The sequence below is a fragment of the Lycorma delicatula genome, chromosome 5 (genome assembly GCF_047948215.1).
Source record: "Lycorma delicatula isolate Av1 chromosome 5, ASM4794821v1, whole genome shotgun sequence".
In the NCBI taxonomy this organism is placed as follows: Eukaryota; Metazoa; Arthropoda; class Insecta; order Hemiptera; family Fulgoridae; genus Lycorma; species Lycorma delicatula.
The window spans coordinates 154886297-154906156 of record NC_134459.1 but is presented as its reverse complement, the minus strand read 5'-3'; the positions used below and the strand labels follow the sequence as shown (position 1 = coordinate 154906156).

The window sequence follows — 19860 nt, the reverse complement described above, 5'->3', positions numbered from 1 at the left end:
TATGCTTTCTTGATCTAGCAGTCTTTATTCTAAATAAGGTTCAGTGTTGCTAGTGAAGATCATGTAAATGATTAATACTGTTATGATACATGTATAAAAACACAGCATAAATTTGCTTAAGATTTGACATTAAAAAAATACAAGCTTAACTTAAAATTTTCATCAATTTAAAATTATTTAGAATCTGCAGCCCATTTTTTTTTGTTGAAAGAAGTGATTTAAACAAATTAAATACTTGCAGTTCTTACTTCTTAAATTAATTATTTTAAATTAATGTTTTCTTTTTTGAACAGTTGTTAACAATCACTAATCATATATTTAAAATTATTAATGACAAACAACCAAATCTATTTAATATTACAAGTTTCTATTCACTTTTGCAGTCATTTTAAACTACTGTAGTATTGATTTTTTTCTCTGGTGTCAGTGGATACTGTTGTTAGCTTCTTAAGTTAAAACAAAGAGTTACAAAAAAAAAAAAAATCAATTACTAAAAACAATTTAATTTTGATCTTGAAGTACATAAACTCTGGTAAATGTTAAACTAACATTGGACATAAAATGCTAGTAGCTTAACTGCACAATGATCTACAGTGAAATAAGGGATGCATACAGTGGACAGATAAAATAAAAAATATCACTTCATACAAAATCATTTCATAAGCAACATCACTCAAGTATCTTGTAGATACAAAATCAAAGGGTGTTAAAAATCTACATCTTTTTACCGAGGATAGCTTAAAAAATGATTAAAAGTGCTGTGATATGAATTTTTAAAACTTCATACTAAAGAGATCTAGTCTGGTTGCTGTCACACAATTATTATTTTTACATAATATTCACTATCAACTGTCACGGAAAAAAAAACATTGTAAATTATATTAGTTCATTGTGTTTGTAAAAAAACTTGCTGATATGTTAATATATCTTGAGTATATTTTAAAAAAGTTAACAGTTGATATCAGATTCATTCTGTTAATTGAACATTGATGGTAATGCATAATAATGGAAAGATACTTAAGCATAAAATAAAAACAGTACTGCCGTCAACACTAACTATCAGTTAATTATTTCTGCTATTAGGAAATCATAATTATTATATCTTATTATTAAATCATTATTATTATATCAAAATTCAGTTTGTACATTATATCTACTTGCTCATGACATGAATCATCTACATTATAAATATTTAAGCCTAGCAAGGATCTTTAATGTGATTCAGGGATTTCACTAGAAAACACCCAGATTAATTAAAGAAGAATATGAATAAAAACTACATACAGTTTAGACAATAAAAATTGTTTTTACCTTAATTAAATCTTTTACTTCATCTTCAGTATATTGCTCCATTTGTTTGGATTCGAGGAACTTTTGAAAATTTGCTAAAGTTATTACTTGAGATTTTGATGTATCTACACCAGCACAGTTACAAATAATACTTGATGCAGTAATCGCATCAAATATTTTTTTCTTTTGTTGAGCTGGTGTATTTTTGTACTCCATCAGGTCAGCAGAACTGTTCCTTGTTAAAGGCCCTGCAGTAATAGAAAAAAATTAGATCACTGTAGTTATTTTTCAAACTACTGCAATTATAACACAAATATAATTATATTAAAAAAAACTGATTACTTCAATTAATTAATCTTATACCTTAGAGACAGCTAATTACAGTAGAGGCAATTTAAACATAAGTGCCATATGACAATTTGTGTAACAATAACTACTGTCAATATGCTAAAAAGAATTAACCTTGTGACACCAAAATAATTGTTAGACATCACTTCATGTAGTATGTTCCATTAGCAAGGGTTTTTTCTATACTGGATTTTAATAACACTTGTAAGCATTCTTTGGTATATTGTCAACTTCAATTTTCTTTAAAAGCTTTTAAAATTTAATTTTCTCATTATCTTATTTTCAAATATTTGCTCATTTTTCTATTTAAACATCCTGAATACAGGGGAGTTGGAACAACAGTGCATCATATAGAGAAAAAAAAATCTCAGTGTCACTCACATTTTAATGTAGAAAATAAATAAGCACGAGTAACATGATTTAAAGGATAGTTGCAATGTTTTGGAATTAATTTATTTTCAATTACAAAAAGTTAACATTATAAGTATTTTATAAAATAAACTATCTGGAATATTTTATGAAAAAAAAAAATTAGAATATTTGTTGTATGAATCGGAAAATACAGTTACAGCAGAAAATATCTTATCAATCATAAAGAACTTTGCAGATCATTTTTCCTCTTTCTTGTCTGCTCATTTAAATGAAAATGATACAAAAAAAAAGAAATTGCCAATTTGTTTGTTCATGATGGTCAGTGGTGAAAATTACTTAAAAAGATAGCAAACTGATCCAGTTTAAACTACAACAGTGGTTTCCTTTCATTAACGTCAAAACATTTTCAATTAAAAAGCAGTAGCTTTCATCAGTGATTCAGGTATCAATTGAGCTGTAATACATATCAGTACTGTGTCACTGATAACACAGGCCTGCAAAATTGGGTTGTGGAATGTTTTTTAACTTTTGATAATTGATTCCTAAGTTTTTTTTTGTGCTGAATCTGAAAATAACCTTAATTTTTTCCATCACGTTAATTTTTTTTGTAAATTGCAAATTTCAAAATTTGTAAAATGTTTAAAAATTTCAAAAATGTGATACTGTAAAACAGACATAAAACTTTTTTTTTATAATAAATTAATATAATATATTTACTTTTTTGGCTAATGCTATGCATTTTTATAGCTAAATAATTGAATGAACTGGATACCTTGGTTGGAGGGTGGGGGTGGGGGGGTGTTTGGGTTAAAGATGACAAGACCCTGGCAGAGCTTGGCCGACAGATTGTGACAAGACTTAACAAGATGTAACATGTTTATTGCCAGCTATTCATGCCAATCTAGCACCGTGCAACAGTGATATTTCAACCATCAGCATGTGTAAATCAAGTTTTTTCCATCCTCTGTGATCAAAGATGTTTTTGTCAGTGGAAAATGTATTTTCAGGCCATAAAGCAAACTTTCTGTTTTCAAAATGGTTTCAAGAGAGTGAACAAATTCTGCAGATTCTTTTTATTCCATTTGTGGTGAGTTAATGGTGGCAAAAAAGAAATACAATAAATTTTATTTGACAAGTGTATCTCACATATTTCAGAGTAAAAATAGGAAATCAAGACAAAACTTGGAGTTCAAGTATAGCAGTAAATATTACACAAGCCTGTGATGGTTGTGGTTTTTAGTTTTTGATAATTGATTCTTATGTATTTGTTAGCACTGAATCTGAAAATAACCTTCATTTTTTTCATCACGTCAGAATTTTTTGCAAACTGCAAATTTCAACATTTATAAAAAGTTAAAAAAATAACAAAAATGTGATACAATAAAATAGATAAGAATTTTTTATATATATTTATATGTATCATTATTATATAAGTCAATTACACATTCGTAACAAATACAAGCTGAGTCTTTGTGGGATGGAACTAGACTGACTAAAAATAGGATGTTAGACCAATTCAATTAATAAGAGTAACAAAAAAGTGAGAATTTACAAAGAGTAAGCAAAAAAGGGAAAATCTTTATTTTAAAATTTAAAAATCCTCCATTAATAAAATTTAAAGTTCCTTCTTTCAATAAAAAAGGAGCAAATGAAACCTGAGTCTTAACAAATACAACCAAATGTCATAATAAACTACTTTATTAAAAAAATTCTAATTGATCTTAAAAGTAATAAAGTTAATACAGAAAAAAAATTTGTTCATTAATTGGTAAGATATAAATAAACATCACTAGATTCACATGTATTAATGTAAGCAATGAATAAAAATAAAATATTTGAAAAATAAATTAATTTGTATAAAATCCTTTACATACCAATTTTTTGCTGTGGTTTAATAGAATGTTCTGGTGAATTTTTGGTGCTAGTGTCATTTAAGGAACTATCAGAAAGGCTGCGACAAGACATCGCTAATTGATCAAATAAATCTCTTAAATCTTTTCTTGCACGTAAACTAAAAATAAACACAGACACTTTAAAACATATTTACTTTATAAGTTTCTTATATTATTAACAACATTAAAATTATTATCAATGTAAATATTATAGAGATAAGTTTGTTTGCTCGTAGTTGAACACAAAAACTTGTTTTTAAATAACTTTCTTTTTTTATTAAATTTAGTATATTTTCAAAATAGATTAACCATATCTAATCTGAGAGTTTCACCTGGTGTGAATAATTTTGTTTATTTTTCCTTAATCAGGATTTATTTAAAAAATTTAATGAATTTAGTGATAGCTGGAAAGCAGAGTAGAAGCTGGATTAATAAATTAAAAAATCCAACTATTGATCCAGAAAATACATTAATTAGAAAAAAGTAGACTATTTATTATTATTTTTTTTATTTTTTATTATTTACAGAGGGTTGTTGTATTAGATTTATCAATAATACAAGCCTGAATGAATTGGTAACTTGCCATTGAAACCAAAATTCAAGTTGAAATGACTGTTTGATTGGTGAAACTGGGGAATCTGGACTTTACCACATTTGATTTGGACTGGTGGACGAGGTTGATGTGACAGTTTTTATTAATGGACACCACAGTAACAAATGTGTTATGACAAGCCAAAACTGATTTTAATAATTAAGCTAGTGTAAACTCTCACAATATAATTATTCTTAATAACTCTGTACATAATTTTTTCAAGATTTCAAATCAAACAACTGAAAATGGAAAAATGCCAAATATTAATAGTTGTACATAACATGACATGAATTAAAAGACACTACCTAAAACAATACAGCCATTTTAAGAAATAATAGCCACTCCATGCCAGGCATAATAATGAAAGTAAGGAGTAAAGTGGTTTCCTGATAACTTTCATGGAGTCAAATATGCTGTGTTGTGTGTTATGCCAAGCCCATGTTATGCCCAACTGACATTTTTACTCAGTTATATATGTATGAATTGACTCAATAATGAATATCATTTCTTTCAGAGAAAACAATTTTAAATACTTTACATGACTCACAACCATAATAAAGGCAAGTATAAAAAAAAGTATACAGTAAGTATGATAAAGACAAGTAAGTACAGTGAAAAGCAACATATTCATGTAATTTTCCTGTTGTGAAACAGTAGTACATGTTTTTATTTATTAAAAAGTGGGAATGCAAAATTTCATTTTTAAAGTTCATACTTATTTAAGATCGAAGTGATTGGAAATCACTGGTGGGTTATTATACAGAAACATACATCTTAGTGGTATTTAAATAAATTATTAACATTCGTAACAAACTTCTTCTAGATGTAATCAAATACATAATCCTGAGTACATATGTTAATAATTACAATTATCTAAATTTAGTTAGCAGGAAATTTCAAAGAATATCAAGTAATCAATGGGCATAATCCAAGTAAGAAAAAAAAATGCAATAAATTTACATTTTACATCAATAAACATAAGAAAGTACTTCATAATAGCTGTGCAAAAATAGTTTTTTCTCATTTAACTGGTTTGATCCAATTTTTCAATCCTTTCTATTTTACACTAGTGTTTAAATTCTTAAATAGTTAAGTATTATATCCTTATTTACCTGCTTCACATAAAACTTTTGTATTTTCCATGATTGGAAGTGGTATTAATAATTAATTAAGATTTCAAATCAAACAACTGAACATGGAAAAATGCCAAATATTAATAGTTGTACATAACATGACATGAATTAAAAGACACTAACTTAACACGACTTCATTTCCATATCACATGCTCAATTCATAACATAGTAAATGGCAATGAATTACATTTTGATTATGTACAAGTCATTGCAATAAGCTACTCTAAAATTAGTACTGGCTTTTAATTGTTTTTATTTAATCTTACTGAACGACTATTATTACAATAATTTCTTGTTATAATTCTTAATATTATAGGACTCGTTTAAATGATAAAATTGCTGATGGACACTTTATGCATTCAAACTATCTACCACATTGGTACTTGCAGAAACACATCAGAGTATAGACTAGGTCTAAAATGACTATAAAAGAATGCTGCAAGAAGTTGTTTTAGATTAATCACTGTTTGTGAGAAGAAGAAATAATTTTATGCTTTTTTTCATTAAGATTAATAAAAACTGAGCAGATTATAATTTTTTGTTTACAAATAAAAATATTTAATCTGATTTTAATATGAAGTACATTTTTTATTTAATGTGTTTCTATTATTATTGCTATTTCCAGTACATAAAGTTATTAAACAGTTCCACTATTATTACTGTAAAAATATTTTTGAATTTTGATATCCATGATATACTACTTTCTAAATATTGAAAAAAGTCAACTGTAGTACACACAACAGGGAAAGTTGTACAAAACTTTACCATTGTCTGAGCTTCGGCTTTGTATTAATTTTTTCAGAGACTGTTCCTGGGATTGCTTGTTATGGCGTTACTGGAGATGGTGCTGGTTTTTGAATCAGTTTTTGAAAATCCAGTTTGAATGTCAATGCTATACCCTACTACACCACAACATCCAGTGTTCCCAGTGGCAATCTAAAAGATCATACTTGACAAATATCAGTCATTCGGTCATAATTGTGGTGCCATTTCTGTGACAGGCCAAGAACTTTCCAAATCACCCTGCTACTTGTTGCCAGTTTGATTTCTCAATGCACAAAATTGAGACAAATTACTTGATACTTATTTCATGAAAATCAATCCATCCATTCTAAAATTATAGGATAATACAGAAGCAAAATTTAGTTCAAAGTTTTTTTATAACTTCCCTTATACAATAAAGCAGCTAATTTTTAAAAAGGTTTCAATGATTTAAAAAGTTGTATATAATTATTATTTTAGCAGTTTTTTCTAATGAATGAAAACTCAAATGAATTTCATTTCATTAAAATTAATTTTTTCTTTTACCTTTTACTTAACTACTACAACAGGAGAAAGATTATGTTTGGGTAGGGTATGTTCACTACTTATAATTTTATTGGGTTTGTTTATTAGCCTATAATTTGAGAATGGCTGGGTTCGTTTTCATGAAATAAGTACCAAGTAATTTGTCTCAACTGAGTGCACCGAGAAATCGAACTGGTAAAGAGTAGCAGGTTCATTTTGAAAGTTCTCGGCCTGACACAAAAATGGCTCAACTATTATCAAACGACTATGATATTTTTCAGGCCTATATTTATCATAAATGACTATAATAAAAGTATGATATTTTACACATGGTGATGCGAAGTTTCAGACGCATGAGTTTAGTTGTTTGTTTTTGGCAATTTAGTACCGCAAACAAGTTTTGATATTTTCTGAAAAATGGATGAAATTGAAGTTTAATCTGTTTAAAGTACTTTGTTTGGAAAATTTTAACCTCAATGGACATACTAAAAGAGTAAGATTCCACTTTAAAAAAATTCTTCCCCTTCGCTTTTGATTGTAAAAAGGTTGGTAGTAAATTTCACATGGTTTTACATCCATTCATGATGATGAATGGTTGGGACGCCCAAAAACCGCTATTTTGATGAAATCGTCACAAAAATCCTTAATGGTACAATGACTGAAGGTACATGAGCTAACTGACATCACAAACAACTTGATAGTACATGTTCACTAGATTGCAAGTGAAGTTTTGAGTATGAAAAAAACTTTCTGTATGATGGATGCCATGCTTGCTAACAATCAAAAATGCATTCAACTGAACACTTCTCAAGGGTGTTTACACTAACTTAAACATGATTACGCTGAGTTTCTTCAATATTTTATACCTGTAGATGAAACATGGATTCACCATTACCTGTCAAAGACCAAACAGCAGTCCATACAGTACTCTAGTGGGTAGGGCAAGTGAAAGTGCACCAAAGAAAGCAAAAAATGTTCCATTTGCAGAAAAACCATTGTTTGCGGTTTTTTAGCAGATTTCCAAAGAATTTATAGAAATCCCTACTCCACCCAGTGAAATTTCTAAAGATGTGTTGAGGAGGGAGACCAACTTTTCTTTAAATTTTGGAGTCTCCAGAACATGATTTTGCAGTGTTTATATACATATGTAAGTAGGTATAAAATTTTTCATTCACTCTATCGAATACAAATCTTAAACCATATTGATGAAGCTTGGTGGGGTGATGAACCTATTGGGAGTAGAACCCTATTGATTTTTAATTGCATCAGTTCACAGGAATTGGGGTTAGAGCCAAAAGATTTGGGGTATGTTTTCAAGATTTTCATGTTATAACTTGAAGGGTGACATGTTAGAAAGCCTAAATTAGGTTTTTCGAAGCACACATCTCCGAAAAATTAAAATTAGGTTTTAACCACACATCTCCCGAAATGGTCGAGCTGAGAATGTACAAGACTACACTTCATTTACACTCATACATATCATCCTCATTCATCCTCTGAAGTATTATCTAAACGGTAGTTACCGGAGGCTAAACAGGAAAAGAGAGAGAGAGAGAGAGGTTTTTTGGAGCATCACCAGGTATGAGCTAGTTTCCCAATGGTCCCAAAACATCAAATTTATAGCCCAAATCAGATTTTTGCAAGCACTGCCAGGAGCAAGCTAGTTTCACTACAGTACTTGAGTTTTGCAATAATACAAAATGTGATGTGGTATAAGGAAAGGGGCTGGTGTAAAAAAAAAATCAGTTTTGAAGTTTTAATCAATTTGGGCAAATTTGACGCCTTTTCTTTTTTGTGATCACAGCTCCAAATCCACACAAATTTTGGCTAACAGTATCAAAGTGGGTTGCTGATAAGTAGGAGTGTAAAGTAATTGATGCAGTCAAACTTGTACACCTTATTTGCCAGATTTGGTTCCCCAGGATTATTTATTTTTCCCAAACCTGAAGAAATGACTCGCTGAATGAAATTTCATTTCAACTGGGCTCAAAGCTTAGACAAATGCTTATTTTGCAGAGTTGTAAAATCATGTTAATCTGGGGTTAATAAAAATTTAGTATTAAAATGTTGAAAAATAAAGGAAAAAACTACTTGAAAATTTTTTTTCTGGACAGTCTGAGAACTTTTTCAGTGACCCTTGTATATGCAATTTTTTCTAAAACTGAAACAAAAAAATTATTTAAAATCTATCTAGTTGATTATGAAAAAGTTGTTTGAAACGAGGATTTAAAAAAGCATGCATTCTAGTATTTTAAACAATATTAAATACAAAAAGTTATACAAATGTTAAAATCTTACTAACCTAAATGAACGAAATAAAGCCACAAAATCAGGAAAATCTAATTGAGTTTCATGTGTAATAGAACCGTGCCGAAAATTTCTCATTTGCCATATCACATCACTTTTCATTTTCTCTCTGAAAGTAAAAATTAAAAAATATTAATGTGTATTATAATAAATTCATGATTTATTCAACTATTAATCATCATTTTAATTTATATTTAATAAATCAACCCTAAGTACAGAATAATTGAAATAGGATGACTTACCTTATTTCATTACACAAACAGAAGGGCTTTCGCGAACTTGATTCACATCATCAGCAGCATACATACATACATATTATATATATATATATATATATATATATATATATATATATATATATATATACATATATATTAAAAAAAATCATACACTTGCAATCCATGATAACATACACCACTTATAATTATGTTATTCACTTATAATTCTATGTTAAAAATATTTTTAAACTAATTAAATTTTATTAAAAATATTTAAATTAAAATTAACTTTAAAATGGAGTAACAATAATTTTTTTCTAATTTCTTAATAACAAATGAGAGTATCAACTAGATTTTTGGTGTGCGTAATCTTCATCAGAATACCTAAAAAAATTTCTAGATTTTCTAAATTTGACTTTGAAAGGGGGTGAAAAAAGGTAAAAAAAATTTAAACCAAGATTGCAAATTTTTCCCATTGCTGACTATGTTAAATGAGATATTCAATAGATTTGGGCTTGCAAATACTCTTCAGATAAATATCTAAAAACAATTTTTATTTTTTTGAATTGAATCTTTATGGAGTGTGACAGTGAACAGTGCAACAGCTCACCCAACATAGCTGCTGCCAATGTTACTGTACTTGTTGATGTGACTAACTATACCTACCTATGATTACTTGAATAAAAAACATAAAATAAAAAAAAAATTGACCACAACAGGAAATGCAAGTAACCATATAGAGTGGGCAAAGCCACAACGGGGATGTTAATATTATTATAAGCAATTATGGTATTATCATCAAATTACAGAAACGGCTTACATTACAAAAGTAGATTTTATATAATTTTTTATGAAAGGATTAATATCATAATGAAATTATAATTTATGTCCTACCTTTGTTGGTAAGTGGGACTACCAGTATCCAGATGGTCTGTAGAACCATGAGGACTGGTTCCAGGAGGTGGTCTCATTACTTCCATCTCACTTGATATCGAACGAGATCGACTAGGAGGAGCAGGACTTGAGCCAGGTCGACGTCCAAGATATGAACTTGATCCAGATCCAACCATTTCAGAATGCTCCGTGATTTTTGTACTAGAATCAGGCTAAAAAGAAAAGAAAATTAATAGCTACTTTTCCTATAATGTTGCTGTACAACTTATAATATAATATATGTTATAAGTGTTAAAATGTTCTTAAATTAAATTGGTAATAAAGCATTTACATTAAAAGAAGAAATAGTATATATAAATAAATATATATATATATACACATGATATATTTCTATAAATTGTACTAAATATAATTATTATAATATTAATAAGTAATATAATTAATTATATAATTATTGTATAATATATATAACATAGTAGAGTGGTCCAAATAGGGCAAAATTTTTGTCGAAAAACGTGCACCCCCTGATTTAAAAGTACTCTCAAAAACAAAATTTTTGACGCGTTGGTGAACCCTTTCCGTTCGAAAAAAGTCATCCCCCACTCCACTTGAATTTTAAAGGGGATTTAACATGGGTTTTAGGTTATTTTCAAGTCGTGACGATATAGCGCTAGCATGTTTCATCACAAAACCTCAAAAATAACGTATATAAGGGTTTTTGGGGTGGAGAATACGAATTCAAAAAAAACTCATTTTGGCTAGCTACGCTAGCTCTTTTTGATGAAGACATCTCAACTGAATTAAAATTGAAAATGGTTGAAAAACTAGCAATTTCGGGTGAAACTTACGAAAATTTATTATCTGCGACAGATGATGATTGTGATTATGATAACGAACCTGCTCACACGAAACGCTACGAAACTAAAAATGTTAACGAATTGTTAAACAAAGAAATCGACTTTTTTGTCAACACGGAGTCCTTGAATTTTTTTAAACGATTCGAACTTGCGACTAGCTTTCTAGAAATTGATCCATGTAAGTGGAGCGAAAACAAAAATTATTTGGCTGCTTTGAATTGTGTTAAAATTCTAAAGGTCGTCAATGACTGCTCAGAAAGAATGGTTAAGTTGGTGAAAGAATTTAGATGTAAATTCACTAGAGATGAAAGTCAATTGCAATATATACTACAAATTGTAAATGATCATCGCAAAAAACATCCAAATGTATATAATTACATTACATATGTAATGTAATATAATAATAGAAATAGAAATCATAAAATTTTAACAACATTATTTGAATAATTATATACATGAATATAAAATTTTTAAAATAAAATGAGAGTTGATCTTTTTGAATCTATCTTTCAGATATTTTTTAATTGACAACGATTTCAACAGTTTTAATGTGTCAAAACAATTTTTTCACTTCAAATTCGTGTTCTCTGACCCCAAAAACCCTAATTAACGTTGTTTGTAATGCCTAACATTGATTTTTCTACATAAAAACGCTAGTTGTCAATTGATTGACAGCGATTTTTACAGTTACAATGTGCCAAAATGAGTTTTTTTACTTCAAATTCATGTTCTCTGACCCCAAAAACCCTTATTGACAATTTTTGTAATGTTGAGCATTGATTTTTTTTCATAAAAACGCTAGTTGTCAATTGATTGACAGCAATTTTGACAGTTGTGATGTATCAGAATAAGTTTCTGACTTCAAATTCGTGTTCTCCGACACCAAAAACAGTTATTAACGTTCTCTGTAATGTCAAACATTGATTTTCCTTCATAAGAACGCTAGTTGTGAATTGATTGACAGCGATTTTGACAGTTACAATTTGTCAAAATAAGTTTTTGACTTCAAATTCATGTTCTCCGACCCCAAAAACCCTTATATACGTTATTTTTGAAGTTTTGTGATGAAACATGCAAGCGCTATATCGTAACGACTTGAAAATAACCTAAAACCCATGTTAAATCCCCTTTAAAATTCAAGTGGAGTGGGGGATGACTTTTTTCGAACGGAAAGGGTTCATCAACGCGTCAAAAATTTTATTTTTGAGAGTACTTTTAAATCAGGGGTTGCACGTTTTTCGACAAAAATTTTGCCCTATTTGGACCACTCTAATAACATAGTATAATTATTATAATATTTATATATTATGAAATATTACATTATATATATATATAAATATATATTTTTTTTAAATAAAATTGTATATCTGAAAAATACAAGTATTGTAAAGATTTATACAAGAGTTGTAAAAGATTTTGTTGTGATCTATTTATTGTGAGAAGAGATATTGTACTAGTATATTAGATTCATGTAAACAATTTCAGTTTACTTAATTACTAGTTATTTACTTTATTACTACGTAGTTTTGACACCTGTTAATATTGGTTATTATATAAAAGAACATTTCAAAACACAATGTAAAACAGTTTAAGTGATAATTTATCGACAGCTGTAAATTCTACCACTATGAGTAAAATATTATAAGACATCTATATTTTTATTTGTTTCTACGAGTACAACATAAATTTCAGTATTTTTCACTATCAGTAGCAGGGACCATGCACATTGGCTAATTTTTATATTGAATGTCACATTAAAACATGATTATATTACTTAATTTTAAATCTGAATTACTACAGTAGTTAATATTTATTAATAGAGTAATGCGTATTCATATCTAGGAATAGATGAAGTTAGAGAAGGGTTAGAAGACAGAAGTGGAGTAAGGATACATGGAGAGAAAATAGGTGTATTATGTTTTAACAGTGATGTAGCTGTACTGGCTGAAAATGAAACAGAATTGAAGAGGATGGTGGAAAGCATGGACACCATATTATCCAAATGTAACATGAAAATAAATACAGGGAAAACAAAGATAATGGTAGTGAGCAGGCACGATACAAAAGCTGATAGATATAAATGGACATAAATTAGAGTGTGTGCAGGAATTCATAGATCTTGGAAACAGAATTATGTCAGATGGGCGAAGCTTGAAATACATTATTAGCAGAGTCAAAAACAGATAAAATTAGCATTCAATAAGAAAATTAAGATAATTCGCCTCAAATAATATAATCAAAAAATTGCAAAAGCAATTGATGAAGACATTTTTATGGAGTGTTCCAATATAACAGTGAAGCATGGACCATAGAGGCAGAAGGAAAAAGAATATTAGATGTATTTGAGCTGTGGTGTTACAGACAGATGTTGAAGATTACATGGAAGGAGAAAATAATCAAGCCTTTACTGATGACGTGTCATGTTTACACAGCTTATTAAAGAAGTGGCGAGACACGTGTACAGAACATGTACTACAGCGTAACAACTTGTTATACACCATAGTAGGAGACACACTTGAAGAAACAATGCAAGAAGCAGACCAAGACTAAGGTATATTGAATAAACCACATAGGATGTTGGGTTGGGTGTAAAACATATGTGGAAGCAAAAAAATTAACACAAGATAGAACTGCCTGGTGGAGGAAGACTGCTACAAATCAATTCTAGGATTGAGTATTACAAGAAGAAGAAGAAGAAATTAATATTTGTTTTAATTAAAGTATTTCACTGTGTTACCATAATCAATACAAACAGTAGTACTGTACAAAAAATTTAATTAACAATGGAATTAACAGTTATTTTTATCAATAAAGTAATTAACTTATTTTAAAAAAAATTTCTGGAAAAGAAATACATAAAAGCAAAATATTATATATAATCTGTTTCATGAAAATATGCAGCAAACTAAAACATAACTATATGATGATTCTAATTTAATTTAATTTAGCACAATCCATTCAAGAAATAAAAATAATTCTTTTTAATTTTAACAGAAAAATAAATTAAAAATAACATGTAATACAAAAATTAGAAAATTGTGATAAAATTATATATTTACCTTAAAAATAACAATTTTAAGTACGTTACCACTATATTAAAATTTTATTACGTAAAACAAAACAAAATATTTGTCACTTCAACAAATTTCTTTAATACCAGATAAGTTGTTGTCTGTTGAACTATTGTCATTATTTCCCAAATTTATCACAATATGTTCAATAATATTTTCACACAAACTATCCACTTCCCATGCTTTTTTTCTTCTTTAATTACATGTTGAAAACAATTTTTCCAAGTATTTGCACCTACTCTATTAACAGCTATCAAGGGATTTTTTACAACACTTAACTTAAATGTTGCGTTATTATTCCCAATGTAGCCTTTAACTTGCGCCCATATCAATTTTATGAAGTTGAAATTGTAGTGGTGAGACAATTTTTTAATTTTGCTATTTCATCTTCTTTGTGATGAGTATATCTCTGTATAATTGATTTTGCTAATCTTATAAATTCTATTTTTAACATGTCTGTGGTGTACATGATTTTCTTTGATTTTAACTATTCAGCAATTTCAGATATTCGATTCAAAACATTTTGACATTTTTCAGGTAATGGTATGGCACATTATCCATTACTATGATGGAAACTTCAGCAACAATTTCAAAATTTTTTTAAGCCACTGCATAAAATTTTGTGATACTCTTGGGAAGATCTGGATTCCAATACCCATAAACCACCATTCAAAAACCCATTTTCACTTCCTAAGTGCATTACTATTAATTGTTTACTTTTTCCATCTGGGGTTTTCACCCCAGTTGAAACCTTTCATAAAAGCATCTTTTGTGCTCTTTATCTCTTTATCCACCCATAACTTTTCCCATACATGTCCCATATTAGCATCAGATAATAAATTTCATCTAGATAAAAAATTGTCTTACCCTCTTCATGAAATCATTTAATTTCTCTTAATTATTTCCTATGCCATGAAATAATATCTTCGTGTTCAGTCAATAAAGAATCATTTTTTCTGGACATGAAATGAAAATTCATTAATTTTAAAACACAATGTAATGTACTTCTAGAAAAATTTGGCAGTTCAGAATCGGTATTCAAATTTAATAATTCGTTCACGTTAGGAAGCTTGTTATTGAAATAAAATGAATGAACTTTTTTCTGATAGCAGTTTTAGTAAAATAGTCCAACTTTTCTATCATTTTCATAAGCTTTCTAGTCTTTCTAAGACTAACAAGCTTGCCATCAATTTTGTGTTATTTTGTTTTTTTGCTAATGCCTGTTGCACTACTTGCTTTCTGACGGCAGTTGCAGGGTCAATGATAGTCATGTTTTAAGGCTATATATGAGTTGCTAATTATTTTTTTCCAAATTACTTAAGGGTTTTCCCAGTTTATGTTTCATAACAGAATCAGTCATTGTTAAAACCTGATTAGCACAAAAACACAGGATAAATTAAAATAACACAGAATAAAACTGCTACAAAAATGAAATATAAGACTGTATTGTACCGTATGGAGAAATACGATAACGCAGACTGAAATACTTTCTTTCACTGAACTGAATAATGGTGCGAGATATTACAAATGATATTAACATTATTAAACATTGATAATAAGTACCAGCAAAATTTTTAATTGCTCATCATTGGCATGTTACGGTGCCAGTCACAGTACATTATTATATGCATAAAACAATAATTAAACTTACACATGGGAGTGACAGAATGATTCAGCCTAAACTACTGAGATATAATTCATATAAGCTGAATTCATATTTATATATGTTGTACCAGTTCATGACACAAGGATTAGTATACAATTTATGAATAAGTAAGAAAACAAACTACTTGCAATGTCAAATAGTCATTTGATTTGTGTGATTTACCATAAAATAAAAAAGAAAATTAATCAATTTTATTCATTTAATAATTTTATTTATTTAAATTACTATGATTTTATTACAATTTAATTTACTAAATCCTTAATTAATGTTTAATAAAAATGCATTTTGTTATAATGTATTTATAAACAGGTGAAAATTTGAATTACCTTAAAGGAAATTCGTAGTGATCTCCTTGTACCTGGCAACTTATTAATCTTCATTTTAAGATAAAAAAGTTTGACCCAGTGTTACACAGTACCAACAGAAAAATGTTACTGCTGTAATTTGATTGTTATCAGTACTGTCTTAGAACTGATCAGCCTAAGTTTACAAGTCACAAGTCTTATACGAGGTGTGATCAAAAAATACGGTGAATGAATTTTTATAGCGGCAACTGCCGACGCTACATCCATATGCTGTAATTTGTCCAATAGCGTGATCAACTGAGACAGGCAGGGACAAGTTGTAATACGTTCGAGCTTGCCAGTCAGCTGCCAGAGCCACTAGAGTGAGGTTGTGTTTATCGTGTCTGTAGCGCAACATGGATTTTGAACAACGCATTAACATTGTTTTGTTTTAAGTTGCAAAAGAGTGCCAAAGAAGCTCACGAAATGTTAGAATCGGTGTATGGCGATAATGTGGTAACTTTGAAGACTGTGTACAAGTGGTATGACCGATTTAAAAACGAAAATGAGTCTGTTGAAAACAAGCAGTGTGCGGGACATCCAGTAACCTCAAAAACAGTTGAAAATGTGCAAAAAGTGGAAACAATGGTTCGTTCAAACAGGCGAATGACTATTCGAGAGCTATTGGAAGACCTTAACATCTCGTACGGATCCGTTCAAAGCATTTTAACTAATGAATTGCAAATGAGATGAGTGAGTGCAAAATTTGTTCCCAGACTTTTGAATGATGAACAGAAGAAAAATCGTGTGTCAATTTGCACGGAGTTGAAGGGTCGTCTTCATGCAGATCCGGACTTCATGGCCAAAATTGTAACTGGAGATGAAATTTGGGTCTATGGCTATGACCCTGAGACCAAAATGCAGAGTTCCCAATGGAAAACCAGTTCATCTCCTCACCCTAAAAAGTCATGTCAGTCAAAATCCAACATCAAGGTCATGCTCATTGTTTTTTTCAATAGTGAGGGCATAGTGCGATCAGAGTTTGTTCCAAGGGGAACAACTGTAAACTCTGAATTTTATAAGGGTGTACTGTAACGTTTGAAAAACGACGTACGAAGAAAGCGACCAGAAAAATAGACCAATGGCTTCCTTCTTCACCACGACAACGCGCTGTGTCACACCTCGCTTCTCATTCACAAGTTTTTGGCCGAAAAAAGTGTTCCTGTCTGTCCACATCCGCCATACTCACCGGATTTAGCACCATGCGACTTTTGGCTCTTCCCAAAAATTAAAACTGTGCTTAAAGGAAAACGTTTGACACCATTGCTGACATTGAGAGGGCCACGACTGAGCAGCTGAAAGCCCTTCTGAAAAACGCCTTCCAGAAATGCCTCCAGTCATGGAGTCAACGTTGGGATAAGTGCATTGCTAGCCAAGGACAGTACTTTGAAGGAGATTAAATCGAATTCTATGCAACCTTATTACTTTTTTTAATAAAAAATTATTCACCGTATTTTTTGATCATACCTCGTACATGTATTATTTACTGTCATTCTTTACTATATTATTTACTGTCAGTATAAATTTTCAGAAAAAAGTAATAGATACTGAAGTTTTCTACACAATTAAATAAATACCACATAAATGTTATCTTCAATCCAACAGAAAATTATAAAACAAGATAAGTCATCCACTTCACAACAAAATATAGTTGTTATCAAAACATATTAAAATGAATAACTTGATAATATCATTACAAATCATTCATTTTTCATACCTGTTAATTTTTTGTATTATCATATAAGTAATTATATTACAACCAACACAGCACAGAACATTTAAAACAATAAATATAAAAAAATGTTATGCATTAGAATAAGAAAAATAATAATTTTAAATATTGATTAAGTTACAATGTAATAATACGTGAATAACATATTAATGATTAAAACTGAAAGTTATTATGTTAATCACAAGAGGGTTTCCTAAGAAGAAGTTCCAAAACAAAAAAGAAGAACACAAACAATTCTGGAAAAAGGCTGGTGAGAGATTTATAAAATAATGGTAAGAAAAGGAAGGGGAGGGGACGTGGCCCATAGTTACAGGAAAAAAAAAACACTTATTTAATAATACTCGTTAATTAAAAAAAAAAAAAATATTTTTTGCATAAAATGAGTTCAATAAATGTTGTTACAAAAGACTAAACAAACTAGATAAAAATAATTTAAACCTGATAAACGAAATAAATTCTTAACCATAAACATATTTATAAATTTTAAATTATTTACCCTTAAAGCTTGTATGTTTCCTATAGATCTTTTTTTCTTAAATTTTATCGACTGTCCTCTACGTAATGTATTATTGTCAGGTGGTGACATACCACTCAAATTTGTTGTGTTCGCCCAGTCCCTTCCACCAAAAACCTAAAAAATATAAAAACAAGAATTTTAGTCTTAAAAGTAGTTGAAAAATAAGGTATAAAAATTAATGTGGTTTTTCATTTAACTTGTCTATGTGCTTCTTTGATATCTGCTTACATATGCATTCAAATATCTTTTAAAATCATTACTTCATTCTGTTTCAATTTATTTATTAATTATAGACATATATTTGACTTACTATTATTTCATAAATTATTACTTGTATGTATTAGTACAAACTACAAACAGTTCTTATTTTTATTAAATTTTTTATATGGTGACACTGCTGTATGATTTTTTTCAAGTTTTTCTGACCCATTCAGATACTTGCTAGAACAGCTCCTTTTTTATTTATGGAATAGAGCACCTTCCATTCCTGATATGATCTGTATGTAAAATTATGCTCTGATAGGAATAAAGTAATTTTATATATTTGTTTACACTAGCAGATTGCCTTCTTGTCATGTGTATTTTGTTACACTGTATTTGTTTTTTTAGTTCTAATTTGTCTACTTGATGAATATAAACACTTATTATTGTTTGTTTATAAACAAAATTACTATACGTGCCTGTATTATTATTATCAATATTATTATTAGGGAAAGTATTTTTATGTAATTAAATATTTCTTTAAGTACCTACATACATACTATAGAAATCTGGTTAATAAATAAATATTTTCTAGTTAGTATATTTTTTAAAACTCTTCAGTGTAAACACCAAATTTTTTGAAAATAAAAAAATAAAAACTGTAAACACTCACAAAATCCTCAAAAATGAATGACTAAAATTTGAAAACAATCTTTTAAACCAATAGATTCAGAATTTCAGATTCCAATGAATACTATATTGTGCATTTAAACAGAAATTGACCAAATACATCCCATTGAGCTTGTGCTTCAAATCAAATTTTTTACCAAGTTTTTCAAAAACTTTTTTCTTATACTAAGTACATACTGAAATGTTATTCAAAATTTCTCTTGACTCTTTATCAGCTGGTAAGCTAATAAAATTGTTGGAATCATCTCCATCAGTTTGCTTAACCATAATATTACACATTTTTTAAATAACTTACACGAATAGCATCAACTGTCATAGGTCCACAAAAACCTTCTTCAAAATACAATTGAAGATACTGTTCTTTGAGCCAAAGAAGGCGTCTGTCAACCATCTGGAGTTGTCGCTTGAGGCCTCTTACAACACAACTTAGCCCTTGATACCATATCCTG

At 29.0% G+C, this 19860-nt stretch overlaps 1 protein-coding gene across 5 annotated transcripts in view; it reads right to left on the bottom strand.

Annotated features, from left to right (window-relative positions):
• Positions 1-19860, bottom strand: part of LOC142325503 (1-phosphatidylinositol 4,5-bisphosphate phosphodiesterase epsilon-1-like) — a 1691101-nt gene that overhangs the window by 18853 nt on the left and 1652388 nt on the right. For all 5 annotated transcript variants that reach the window (XM_075367353.1, XM_075367348.1, XM_075367349.1 and 2 more), the window contains 6 exons: positions 19707-19857; positions 18500-18634; positions 10334-10545; positions 9217-9330; positions 3885-4021; positions 1312-1538 (listed from right to left, as the gene is read on the bottom strand). In XM_075367353.1, coding sequence (XP_075223468.1) covers positions 1312-1538; positions 3885-4021; positions 9217-9330; positions 10334-10545; positions 18500-18634; positions 19707-19857 — 976 coding nt within the window. The remainder of the gene's footprint in view (positions 1-1311; positions 1539-3884; positions 4022-9216; positions 9331-10333; positions 10546-18499; positions 18635-19706; positions 19858-19860) is intronic.